Source organism: Malus domestica, chromosome 12, assembly GCF_042453785.1.
Source record: "Malus domestica chromosome 12, GDT2T_hap1".
NCBI classification, from domain to species: Eukaryota; Viridiplantae; Streptophyta; class Magnoliopsida; order Rosales; family Rosaceae; genus Malus; species Malus domestica.
Window position 1 is genome coordinate 25,900,449 of NC_091672.1, and position 12,377 is coordinate 25,912,825.

Below are 12,377 nucleotides of genomic sequence, written 5' to 3' on the forward strand. Positions count from 1 at the left end.
CAAGTGAGGAGTCGATGTCCCGTACAAAATTAGCTCCTCCACCAACTGCGACGAGTACGTATAAAAATCCTTAGTACTCTTGTTCTCGTTGCCTATTGTTATTTATTATTTCTGTGTCGAATACATCACCTTCATGAAAAAAATTATGACTTTACTATTTTTAATTTGTTGTTGGGTTGCAGTGTGGTTATGTGATCCACAAGGGGTTCCTTCAAAATATTCCAGTACTTCTTAATATCGTCCCTAGGTCATGAATATTGTAAAAGTTATCTACTTAGAATTAATGATGTAAGTAAAGCTCTGTTTTCCAGTAAAAATTAGAAAACAGTAATGCTTTGTTTTGATTTTCTTTTTAACTTGCGTAAATCCCTCCTCCTCTTACAATAATTAATTAAGGAAAAAAACAGAATGAAAATTATTTTTTGATTGAAAACGGGGCTTATAGCTACCCAAACGAACTAAGCAAAAATAAGTCTAGGACATAGTTTGCCAAATTTTGATCCACAAAATTCTTCTTTTTTGTAGACATGTCATAACTGGCATTGCTATGACTTCAAAGCAACTCTCGACAAGTAGAAAAAATATAATTAAAGGATAATAGGGCACAAACCACAGCTGACCGCCAAACCTTTTGTAAGTATTTGGAATTAGATGCCAGTAGGATTCCAGGAGTCTGCCTTAACCTTGTCTCTGGCCTTCCCTCCAGCTGTGGAGCTAACCTCCCTTACAAGTTCAGCATCTCTACCAACTGCAACAGGTATAATTTATAAACTTATCTCACAACGACGTCAAAATGTCCCAGATGTTCACTTTGTTACCTCAAATTATTAACTTTTTATATATTAGGTAATTGATGTCCGAAAATTTGATCCTCTTTAGTCCTTTAAGTGATAACTAGATTAATTTTTTTCCTTTGTTGGATATTTTTTGTTTTCAAGTTAAGATGTGCAAGTACAACCTGTTTTTAGAAATATGGGGTGTTGAAATTAAAGTGGGAACAAAACCTTCATGTGCTCTCTCTTTTTGTTTTTTTCTCTTTCAAATTCATGTGCTCTAACCTTCATGTGCTCTCTCTTTTTGTTTTTTTCTCTTTCAAATTCATGAGCTCTATCGTCATGGTTTTATCAAGTTATTTGTCCTCGTGCAAAAAGAAGTGTTAAATAACGTGATATATATGTCATCTATTTTTTGAAACATCTGTAAGTAAAGTGTACCTTTTATTCGTGGGATAAATCAATCAATAAGATTTGTCCCTTCGTGACAAAGGTGCATGCTCTATGGACATATAAATTATTCTTCTACTTTCCTTAAAAGGAGGATCAGTTTGCGATTTCATCACAGCAATCCATTCTTTCAGGGCTTGGAAAAACTTACAGAGGCATTTCAACTTTTCCTAACCACCAACGTACGATTCACCAAAGTCAGGATCAAACCCAGGACGATAAATTATTCTTCTATATATATATATATATATACACACACACACATATATACACGTCAATTACATGCTAGGTGATTAGTGAACTAAAAAGGTTCTCTATAGTTAAATTTCTTAAATGTATAGTTAATTAATAGGAGACTAGGAGATTCACCGACTCAAATTCTCTACTAAAAGTCACTTCGTAAAACGGTCTAGTGGTATTTTTCTTTACTTGTAAATGAGAGATTTTAGGTTCAATTCTCGGCAAAAGTGAATTGAACCACATTATCGCTAGCCCATTATGAGGCTAAGTCCATCTCCTCCCCCTAAGTATAAATAATATCATTTATTAAAAAAAAAAATTCTCTACTAATATTCTAATCAAAAGACTCAGAATATTTCAAAGATATCTCTTCCACTTGAAAGTTTTGGACTGAAAGATGTTATGATAGAAAATAGCTCGTCATAATTTTCTTGTATGATTGGTTCATATGGTCAATGAAAATGGTCCTCGTAACTAGTCCACATGGTAAACTTGTCAAAAATTAAGAAACCCAAATGTGACAGAAGTTGCATACAATTTCTCAGAAAACTTCAGTAACTTGTAAGATGTATAGCTCCAATGAAATAACTCAAATTTCAATATTTGGGTCTAAATACGTGTGGGCTTATATATATATATATATATATATATATTTTTTTTTTTTTTTTTTATGCACATGATTAAAAAGTTAAAGCAGTAAAGTCGCTTGTAATAATTTAAAAAAAAAAAGATAAGTTTTGGTTATTGGTGCATTGGAGAAACCATAAACTGTAAATTTAGATTCAAATCTCCTATCAATGATGGCCTAATGAAGCTACAGATTCTGAAGCAGTTCTGTGCTATCCTCTTTGGAAGATTACCGTACTATTAGACATCTGCAACACTAGCCTCAACTCAAGGCAGATTACAAGTTCAAATTTTCATGGCTTTCTACATGAAGCTTCAAGAGCATTCAAATTAATGACGTCGCATAAAAACAAGTACAAATAAAAAGCTTTGAATACAGCTGCCAACTAATACCATGCATCCATATTCGTAGCACAGTACGTACGTGTCTTTGTTCCGCACTCCCACATTTTCTTATATAAACCCACCGAAAGCCTACTTCCCATACCACACAATCAATCAAACTATCACAAATCAACGCAGAAGCATTCATCAAGCTCTTTAGTTTCCTTGAACTCCAATATCAATGGCGAACTCTGCGGCATTCAAGCTTGCCTTCGTGGCCCTCGTGTGCATTGTGGTGGGTGCACCATTCGCCCAAGCTACCATATCATCATGCGGCCAGGTGACAAACTACGTGGCACCCTGCATTCCTTACTTGAAGACTGGTGGGAAAGTTCCACCAACATGTTGCCAAGGGATCCAGAAGCTGAACGACGCCGCTCAGACCGCACCTGATCGCCGAACCGCTTGCACCTGCTTGGTCAACACTGCTACAAAAGTCCAAGGAATAAAACCTAACCTCATCTATGGACTCCCTGGGGCCTGTGGCGTCCGCCTTCCTTACCCAATTGGACCGAACACTAAATGCAACAGGTAAGTTTTTTCGCTATAGAAATTTTTTTAGTTTTATTATGCATCAATAAAAGTTTGTATTATGTGACGGAGATTTTATGCCTCTAACCTTAATTACTCGTTCGTTGCAATTTATTGTGATGCAGTATCCAGTGAAGCTGATGGAGAAGAAGCCCGTATTAAGTTGCATATTAAAATAAAGTGGGTGTTGAAGAATTATCTATCAGCTCTCTTGTAGTACATGGTCGTTGTTTGTGAAATTCTCTTAACAAGATCTGTATTACCTTTATCTTCATGAATAAAAATGCAATGAGAAGTAATATATGTTCTAGCTTTTTATCCGCACACTTTTTTCTTTCTTTTACACTCCCTTGCTTCTATTTGTTATTTGATTGTTTTTAAAGTTCTGTTATTTGTTTCTCTTTTAATTTGAAACTGCACCATTTGTGTTTGTTTTTATCATTTGATTTTCTTTTAATTATTTGATTAAAATACTAAATAAATCAAAAGATAAATAAAATAAATTTTCAAGAGAAAAAAATGGGTTGAATTCACTTCCCTAAAAATATCTAAATTTTTAGGTATTTTTCTGTGAAAGAATGAGAATAAAAATATTATTACCAGCATGTACAATGAATTTACATAATGATGCAAGGAAAACAAGTTGGTATCAAACTAGTCACTCATATAAGATTCGATCCTAAAATATTTCATTTACAAGTTAAGAATTTAAACCTAAAACATTTCATTTAAAAATGAAGACGAATATCAGTAATCGTAATACCAAAGTGGGATCATCATGATTCCTTTAAGAATACATAATTTATAAAAGAAAAAAAATTAAATAATTAAATAATTAAAAGAAAATCAAATGATGGTTGTGAATTTAAAATATTATAGTACTGTCATATTTTTAGGGAAGTGAATTCAAATGATCAAGTGGGATCATCATGAGTCTTAAAAGAATCATGAAAATTTTATAGTATTGTCATATTATAAGTTGAAGACTCAAATGATCCCGCTTGGTTATTATCAGTTCTTCAATCATCATGATTCCTTTTAAGACTCAAATTCACAACCAAACTTGAGGCAATAATGTAACAGTACTATAATAACATCATTACGCGATGGTCTCATTTATGCATGCATGGATGGATGTACATCTATGTAGCCATTACTTGGACGAAATTCGATTTCTTTTTTTTTTTTCTTTTTTTTGTCTTGACTACAAAAGAAAAGCTTTTGACATGTAATTCTGACAAATTTAGATAGCGTCGAGCGTTTCTGGAAAATCTTTCCTCTCTATAAAAAGTGTCCAGTTTAACAAATACTAGAAACATGTTCCAGTCCCCAAGTTCTAGATCTGACATGGTTTTTGCGGTGTGTATAATTTGCTTTGTTTTGTTTCTTTTAGGTTCGCTGGCCTTTTCTGCCGCTTGGTTTTTATGAAGTCATATATATATTAAGAACTAACCGGAAAATATCTTTCAAAACCGAAGAATAATTGTTGGATAAGTAACTCACTCTTGGTCAGTCCTTAATTAACATAAAAAACGAAATAGAATCAGATGAAAGTATTGAATTATACAATATATAGTAAATAATACAGCATGCACCAACAACAACAGCCAACTGCCCAGGTCTGTTTTAGAAAACATGAGCTTTCCTCAATAAGTAAGCGACCACCTAGCTAGGTGTCCATAAGGTCTCATTTACTTGCAGCGTTGGATTTCAGCTCCCTTGTATAAACGAAAGCAAACAAAAGAATAGATATTTTTTATTACGGGAGATATTCTACACTAAGCTACATGAAAAAAAAAATTAGATTGAATTCAGAACACGATGTGTTTGAAATGAACGTCTTAAACACCAAGACTATTCACCACTTACAAACAACTATAAATATATTGTAAGACAAAGACCACTCAAGACCTGTACTCCCAAATTTTCTTGCACTCCTTTTGAATTAGCCACTTGAGATCAAGAGTAGTCTTGACCTTAATTTGTAGAGGATGAAAATTTCTTAGACAATTGACAGACTAATTACTCCCAGCAAAGTCCTGAAGAAGTGAGCAGGCCCGGTAAATCCATAGGCAAATAATCGTGAAAATGTACTGATGATATATGGTCCGGCATTGATGAGACGGTTTGAACATATACACATGAGGGCCGGCTTTTGTATTGGGTCTTTGTAAAAAATAAAAATAAAATCTCTCACTCACTCGATTATTACGGTTGATTTCTTGTTTGTTCAAAACTAGGTCTTTACAAATACTAGTGACTCAACAAAAGAAAATCAAAAGTTGGGTGGGGTTAATCTTTTAGTGCCTCGAAAGGAGGTTTTCGGTGCGATTGAGCGGCCGACCTAGGAGGATCCTGACCACCTCTGAATAGGAGATCGGCTAGGTTGTCTCGGTGCTCCCTTCCTGTAGGGGTGAAGGAAAGGGCATAGGTGTAATCGGGAGGGTGGCTAGGGTTGGAACTCGGGATGAGGAGTAAGTAAAGGCGTGCGAAGTGGTGGTCTCCTAGCAAGGCGCGGTGGCGAGGAGATCTGAGTGGTGAGGAGGGGAGGGCCGGGTGTGTGTAGGGTAGATCTGGAAGGGAAGACTCGGGAAAGGTTTTGCAAGGATTTTCCATGGCTGAGAGATACGAAAAACGAGATCTAGAGGAGTTGGGGGCAAGGTTTGGCTCTAGACTAAGGTTGTCCGATAAGGAACGGGAAGGGATAAAAATCGATAAAAAGGCGGTCGAATGAGCTTTGTTAGGGTTCCAGTTCACCCTGATTGCGGAAGTACTAACATCAAAGGAGGTGTGTAGTGAGGCTTTCATTGACTGCTTCTCGTCGCTATGGAGGGGGCAGGAAGGAGTCTCAATCCGTGACATTGGAGAGCGCAAATTCTTGGCACGATTTGCTGGGATGAGAGATCTACAAAGGGTGCTAGAGGCGGACCAGCCATGGACTTTCAAAAGCAATATGGTGCTGGTGGCTGACCGAACGGGGAAGGGACAGAACAGATGGGCACCACTATCTTACGGGGTCCTATGGGTCCAGATCCACAATGTCCCACCGTTGAGCATGACGGCGGTGGTAGCGGAAACCATTGGAGGACTAATAGGCATTGTTAGGAAGGTAGATGCTTCGGGCAGCCGAGATTGTATCGGAAGATTCCTGTGAGTCAAAATTTGCTTCAATATGTGGGAACCTCTCATGCGATGGACCTTTGTGAAGTTTCCGGATGAAGGAACTGTATGGGTGGATTTCAAATATGATATTCTACCAAGATACTGTCTTATTTGTGGAATATTGGGACATGCTACCCGAGTTTGCCAGGAACTGCAGATGGATCGAATAACAGATGAGGATGGTATGGGGGATATTAATGATACCCCTGCATTCCGTGGGCTGGAAGCAGAAACTGACATCCGAGGGAAACCTCTGGGATCTAACTCACGTAGTAAGGCTTCAGTTGGGTCTAATGGCGGTAGAAAAAGCGGAGGAAGATGGAGGAGGGAGCGGATCGAGGACAAAGATGGGAACCGAATAAGCTCTCGCTCATCCTTGGATTCAGGCACAAGAGATCTGGCACAAACTAGAGACCAGAGCATCCTCAGTGGCGAGGAAAGTGTAGCTCGGGGGGAAGAAGAGGTGGTTGATACGGCATCCTTGCCAAGTAAATCGCGAGCCTTCTCAACTCTAAAAGGGAGTGCGGGTAAATCTCTAGCTGGGGAAATTCGATGCCAAATGATGAAGGAAGAGGAAGCAAGAAGGGCAAGGGAGGCAGCATTCGATGCAGGTTTAATAGGACCGGGGGGAGTGATGGCGGAAGAGGCAAGGCACATTATCCTGAAATAACTTCCTGAACATGATGATAGACTATACGAGGCTAGCAAACCTAAGGAATCGGGCATAGGCATTGACTTAAATGTGGAACTGCAAATTGCATATACTACCGAATGAGACATTGTGAACGGAAGGGGAAGGCAAAACCAACAGGGATCCGAGAATGATGTGACTAAGGATAAGGAGACTATGGAGGACGACCCTTTTGAGCTAACCCCAATTATAGAAGCTGTAATGAGGGAAACAAAAGGAAAAAAAAAGGCAGTTTCAAGATGTGGAGCATGAGGATACAGTGGAGGTTTGGGTACAAAAAATGAGTAAACAAAGACTGATTTTGCTTTCGGATGCGGAGGAGACCAGCCGTGAGGGGTCTCCCAGGAATCCATGAAGCTAATCTGCTGGAACTGTCAGGGTATCGGGGGTGACCTGACAGTTGACGATTTGATGGAGCAAAACAAACTCCACACCCCTGACATAGTGATACTCCTAGAAACAAAAAATCGGAGTAATCACTATGTTTTCCTGAATAAGCGACTTGGGATGGATTTCATGCATGCGGTTGAACCAAGAGGCATTGCGGGAGGTATGTGTATCTTCTGGAGAAACTACGACCTGGTAATGCTTGTCAAATACTCAGATTTTTTCATTGAGGTGGGTATCAGTGATAAGCTCAAGGAAGAGGAGTGGAGATTGTTTGCGGTTTATGCAAGCACGGACGATAAGAAGAGGAGGGACCAATGGCGCATTTTATCTCAACGATTGGGGGCTGCGGGGGAGAAATGCGTTGTTATTAGGGATTTTAATGACATTCTGGATGACTCTGAGAATGAAGGGGGAATTACCGATCTGTGGCAAGCAGGAAAGACTTTCGTGATTTTGTTTCTGGCAATGAGCTACTTGATTTGGGCTTTACAGGCTACCCCTTTACCTGGAGGAACCGAAGGGATGAGGGACCCATCCAACAACGGCTTGATCGGGGATTGGCATCGGAAGGATGGGTCTCGGCCCATTCGGAGGCTAAAGTTCTGCATGAAGTTTTGGAAGGATCTGACCATGCTATGCTAATCTTGGATACTGATTTTACTCCTTTTAAAATGAGGAAACGGTTTATATACGATTCCCGATGGAATGGGGAAAAGGATTGCCATGGTATTATGGAAACAAACTGGAAGTATAACTTTGTGGGATCCCAACCATTTAAAGTGGTGGAGAAACTGAAATGGGTCTGCAAAGGGCTGCAAAAATGGAGTAGAGCAAGTGGAAGAAACTCAAAACTGTGGATTGCAATTCTGAAAAATGATCTGAGAGACACCTACAAGTCGAACAAGTTTGCTAGTGAGGCTGTTCAGAATATGGAGGGGGAACTTAAACACTTACTCAGGGAGGAAGAAAGATATTGGAAGCTCAAGTCTAGGAACCAATGGATTAAAGATAGGGATAAGAATACTAAATTCTTTCATGCTTAAACTATGAAGCGACGCAGGTGCAGTAAAATTGTGGGGTTGGAAGATGAGTAAGGAAATTGGTGCACGGAACCCAGCAAGGTGGATGAGATAGCAGTGATGTATTTCAGGAACCTTTTCCGCACCTGTAATCCACGAGGTACTCATGAAATCACGGAATGTGTAGAGGCCCAGATCTTACCGGAAAATGCTCAAAGGCTGATGCAAACGATAACGGAGGAAGAAGTGCGACTCTCTATGTTCCAAAACCTGGCGGATAAAGCCCCGGGGCCGGATGGATTCACAGGTAGTTTTTATCATGAATTATGGGACGTGGTTGGTAGAGATATTTTTGCTATGGTTCAGGCCTTTTGGGTCTCCGGAAAAATGTTAAGGAAATTAAACCATACACATCTGGTTCTTATCCCTAAAGTTCCCAGCCCGAGGAATATGTCTCAGCTACGGCCTATTTCCTTATGTAATGTTGGGTATAAGGTGATTGCCAAAATTCTCTCTAATCGCATGAAGAATGTCCTCCCACATCTGATTAGTGCAAACCAATCGGCTTTTATGGCGGGTTGACAAATCCAGGATAATATATTGGTTGTGCATGAGATTCTCCACTCACTGAATCAGCAACATAACAGGGATGAGAACTGTGTCACCATGAAGCTTGACATGGCAAAAGCTTGCGATCGGGTTAAATGGAGCTTTCTTCTGGAAATGATGAGTGTTTTGGGATTCCCTCATGAGTTTTGCAAGAGAATTGAGGCGTGTATAACTACGATGTCTTATAGTGTGCTCCTGAATGGCTCAGCAACTGGATTTATTCAACCAAAACGCGGGTTTCGACAAGGAGACCCCATGTCTCCCTTTCTATTCCTAATTTGTGCCGAGGGGTTATCGGCGGTGCTTTGAAAAAAGGAGGAGCAAGGCTCCCTACAAGGGATAAAAGTTACGCCTGATGGGACGCAAATTTCCCATTTATTATTTGCAGATGATGCGGTCATCTTCTGTAAGGCAACTGAGGTGGAGGTTAGAGTAATATTGAAGGTTCTACAATGCTACCCAGTTGCCTCTGGGCAAATCATAAATAAAGAAAAAAGCTCCCTGTATTTTGGAAACCAGTGTCCACGGCAACAACGGAGGTTAATTGAGTCATGCACTAATTTTGTCGGCAATGAGGCTTTCGGAAGGTACTTGGGCCTTAGTGCAGACTTTGGCGCGTCTAAGAAGGCTGTTTTCGAAGGTGTTCGTGAGGCACTAGATGGAAGAATAAATGGATGGGCGGAACAATTCTTATCTCCGGCTAGGAAGGAAATGATGATTAAAGCGGTGGCCATGGCTTTACCAAATTATGCGATGTCGTGCTTTAAACTTCCAGTGAACCTTTGCAAAGAAATGGAATCAACTATTGCGAAATTCTGGTGGCGGGGAAGCAGGGAGAAAATGGGATGCATTGGATTAGCTAGGAAAAAATGAAGAGAAGGAAGAAAGTGGGAGGGCTGGGTTTTCGAGACCTTCTGTCCTTTAATTTGGCTTACCTTGCTAAAATTGGATGGAGGATACTAACCAATCCACTCTCTTTGCTTGGCCAGATTCTTAAAGAAAAGTACTTTCCTGAATGCTCCTTCATGGAGGCAAAGGTGGGGAAAAGATCTTCGTGGGGGTGGAAGGGAATTATGCAAGGCAAGAGGATCTTGGAAAGAGGGAGAAGATGGAGGGTTGGTGATGGGAGCAGCATTCGAGTGAAACATGAACCTTGGATCCCAAGACCTCATACCTTTCGGGTTCTTTCAAAACACCCGGAATTGCCAACGATGGTAAAGGATCTGATCAATCCTGTGACGGGCTCTTAAAAGGTTGATTTAGTGAAGAGGTGCTTTGAGGGGGAGGAAAGTAATATTATCCTTGGCATCCCAACTAGCCTGGAGGGTTGCATTGACAGACTTATATGGCACTACACCAGTAATGGCGACTACACTGTAAGGACCGGCTATGGTATTGCAATGGAAATGCAGGAAAATGGTAAACTTGGGCGGAAATGAACGGGGGGTTGTAGTCGGAGGGACGAACCAGACAAACGTTGGATGGAGATCTGGAGGCTGAAGGTTCCCAATAAAATGAAGTTTTTCATTTGGCGATACTGCAATTCATCCTTGGCGGTCAGGGGTAACCTTCACCGAAGAAGAATGAGAGTGGACACAGCCTGTGCTTTGTGTGTGGATGCTAAGGAAACTGAGCATCACCTCTTCTTTGATTGTGAATTCAGCAGGGTATTTTGGTTTAGCTATCCCCTGCAACTGGACATAAAGCTTGCCACGGGGAAGGATTTTGGGGAATGTTGGCACAATCTGTGTAATCGATTCCGGAAGGAGAAGAACCATGAACTAATCTTGCAGGAATGTGTGTTCATTATGTGGAGAATCTGGAAATGCTGAAATGAACTGCTGTTTAAAGGCGCGGAAGCCAATCCCATGGAAGGTGTGAATGTGGTGCGAAGTCAGATTATGGAGTATAGGGCATCCCATGACCCTGCCAAAATGCCTACTACCGTGGATGTTGTAGGGAAGGCTGCCTCTTACGCTGGACGGCCTGTTCGGTGGAAAAGACCCAAATTCGGGGTAATCAAGGTTAATTGTGACGGCGCCTGGTGTGAATCAACACTCCGATGAGGCTATGGATGGGTGGTGCGAGATTTTGCTGGAATGCTCCTTGCGGCTGGTGGGGAAGGGGGTCTATTATTCAACAAGGCGGTCATGGCTGAGGCTAGTGCAGTGCATGCAGCTTTAATGGTTTGCAGGGAGCGGGGTTTTGCGGAGGTGGAAATTGAGTCGGATTCTCAGGGGCTTATTAGAATGCTGAACGGAGAGTATGTCATTGATGCAACTCTAGAATGCTTACTCCATGATATTAGGGTTTTGGCGTCCCAAGTAGGCAGGGTGAGTTTCGTGTTTGTTAAGCGGAAAGGAAATGTTGTGGCTCATGCTGTGGCCTCACATGTAACCTTAAAGCGAGGATCCTTCTGTTGGGATGCCCATGGGCCAGAGTTTTTATTTAATGTTCTAGCGGAAGATGTAAACATTCCTATTCGTATTTAGCTGAGTAAAATCTACCTTTGACAAAAACAAAAAAAACAAAAGAAAATCAAGTCCGGCCAGATACTAGCGGCGCAATGGTAACATTTTCAAATTTTTTTACCATTGGATTTCCAATGGTCCAGATTATTTGGCCGTTAGAAATTCAACGAATTTAAATGCGCCATGTGTCCGTGCCATTGCAAAAGCACTGAGTGCTCTGTTGCAGCAGACCCACCGCTACAGTTCTGTTGGCTACTCGCCTTTTGCCGCACGTGTGTTATATATGCTTGACAGAAAAAATAATAAATAGTGGCTAACGTCAGCCTTTTGCTGGGCACATGCATGAGCTTGAGAAGCATGGGCTTTTGGGTGGGTAGGTATTGGCCCACCACTTGCCCTTGGTTTAATGGATTGATGTAGGTGTTTTTTTGGGCTAAGGGGCAACATTGTTGCCTTTGGTCTTACCTTTTACCAACTGGTGTAACTACTCTTATAGATCATGGAACTAAGGATAGTGTTTAATTAGGACTGGCTGCTTATCAGTTTTTGGTTTTGTTTTTTAGAAATGTTAAGGAGCCTCTCACAAAAGTGGGACTCTTTATGGATTATTTGTCACCTCATTTTTTTGTACAATATTTTATAATGTTGTCACGGGAATTGATATTAAACTGTGAGATGTCAAAAAGTTCTTAACGAGTCACTTTAAAAAAGTGCCCTTAACATTTCTCTTTGTTTTTTGGTATTAGCATTGAAAGATGGCCTTGGCATTGATATAGGAAGTTTGTATTGGCAGGCTGTTCGGACATGAATGTTACAATGTGAAGTTACACTCGTTAACACATTTTACAATGTGGATATGTTGTCAATATTTTCAATATGCATTGGAACATGAATGTTTAAACAAACATATGATGAATTGTTGGACTAATTCCTCTATGCTAATGGGAGTAAAACCCTAATCTCTTCACTTGAGAATCATGAACAGTCTTGACCTAGATTGTAGAGGGATGAAACAAACTGTTGGACATTT

At 40.4% G+C, this 12,377-nt stretch overlaps 2 protein-coding genes across 2 annotated transcripts; both read left to right on the plus strand.

Annotated features, from left to right (window-relative positions):
• Positions 1–2,527: 2,527 nt before the first annotated feature.
• Positions 2,528–3,323, plus strand: LOC103450748 (non-specific lipid-transfer protein 1-like). The gene is made up of 2 exons (XM_008390123.4): positions 2,528–3,005; positions 3,131–3,323. The coding sequence occupies exons 1-2, from the start codon at positions 2,656–2,658 to the stop codon at positions 3,138–3,140; spliced, it is 360 nt and encodes a 119-aa protein (XP_008388345.1). The 5' UTR covers positions 2,528–2,655; the 3' UTR covers positions 3,141–3,323.
• A 4,596-nt stretch (positions 3,324–7,919) lies between these two features.
• Positions 7,920–8,291, plus strand: LOC139189904 (uncharacterized). Its single transcript, XM_070809171.1, has one exon. The coding sequence runs from the start codon at positions 7,920–7,922 to the stop codon at positions 8,289–8,291; it is 372 nt and encodes a 123-aa protein (XP_070665272.1).
• Positions 8,292–12,377: the final 4,086 nt, after the last annotated feature.

Bases quoted from the DNA above. Each gene is read 5' to 3' on its own strand.
- LOC103450748 (XM_008390123.4), top strand. From the start codon at position 2,656: ATGGCGAACTCTGCGGCATTCAAGCTTGCCTTCGTGGCCCTCGTGTGC.
- LOC139189904 (XM_070809171.1), top strand. From the start codon at position 7,920: ATGAGGAAACGGTTTATATACGATTCCCGATGGAATGGGGAAAAGGAT.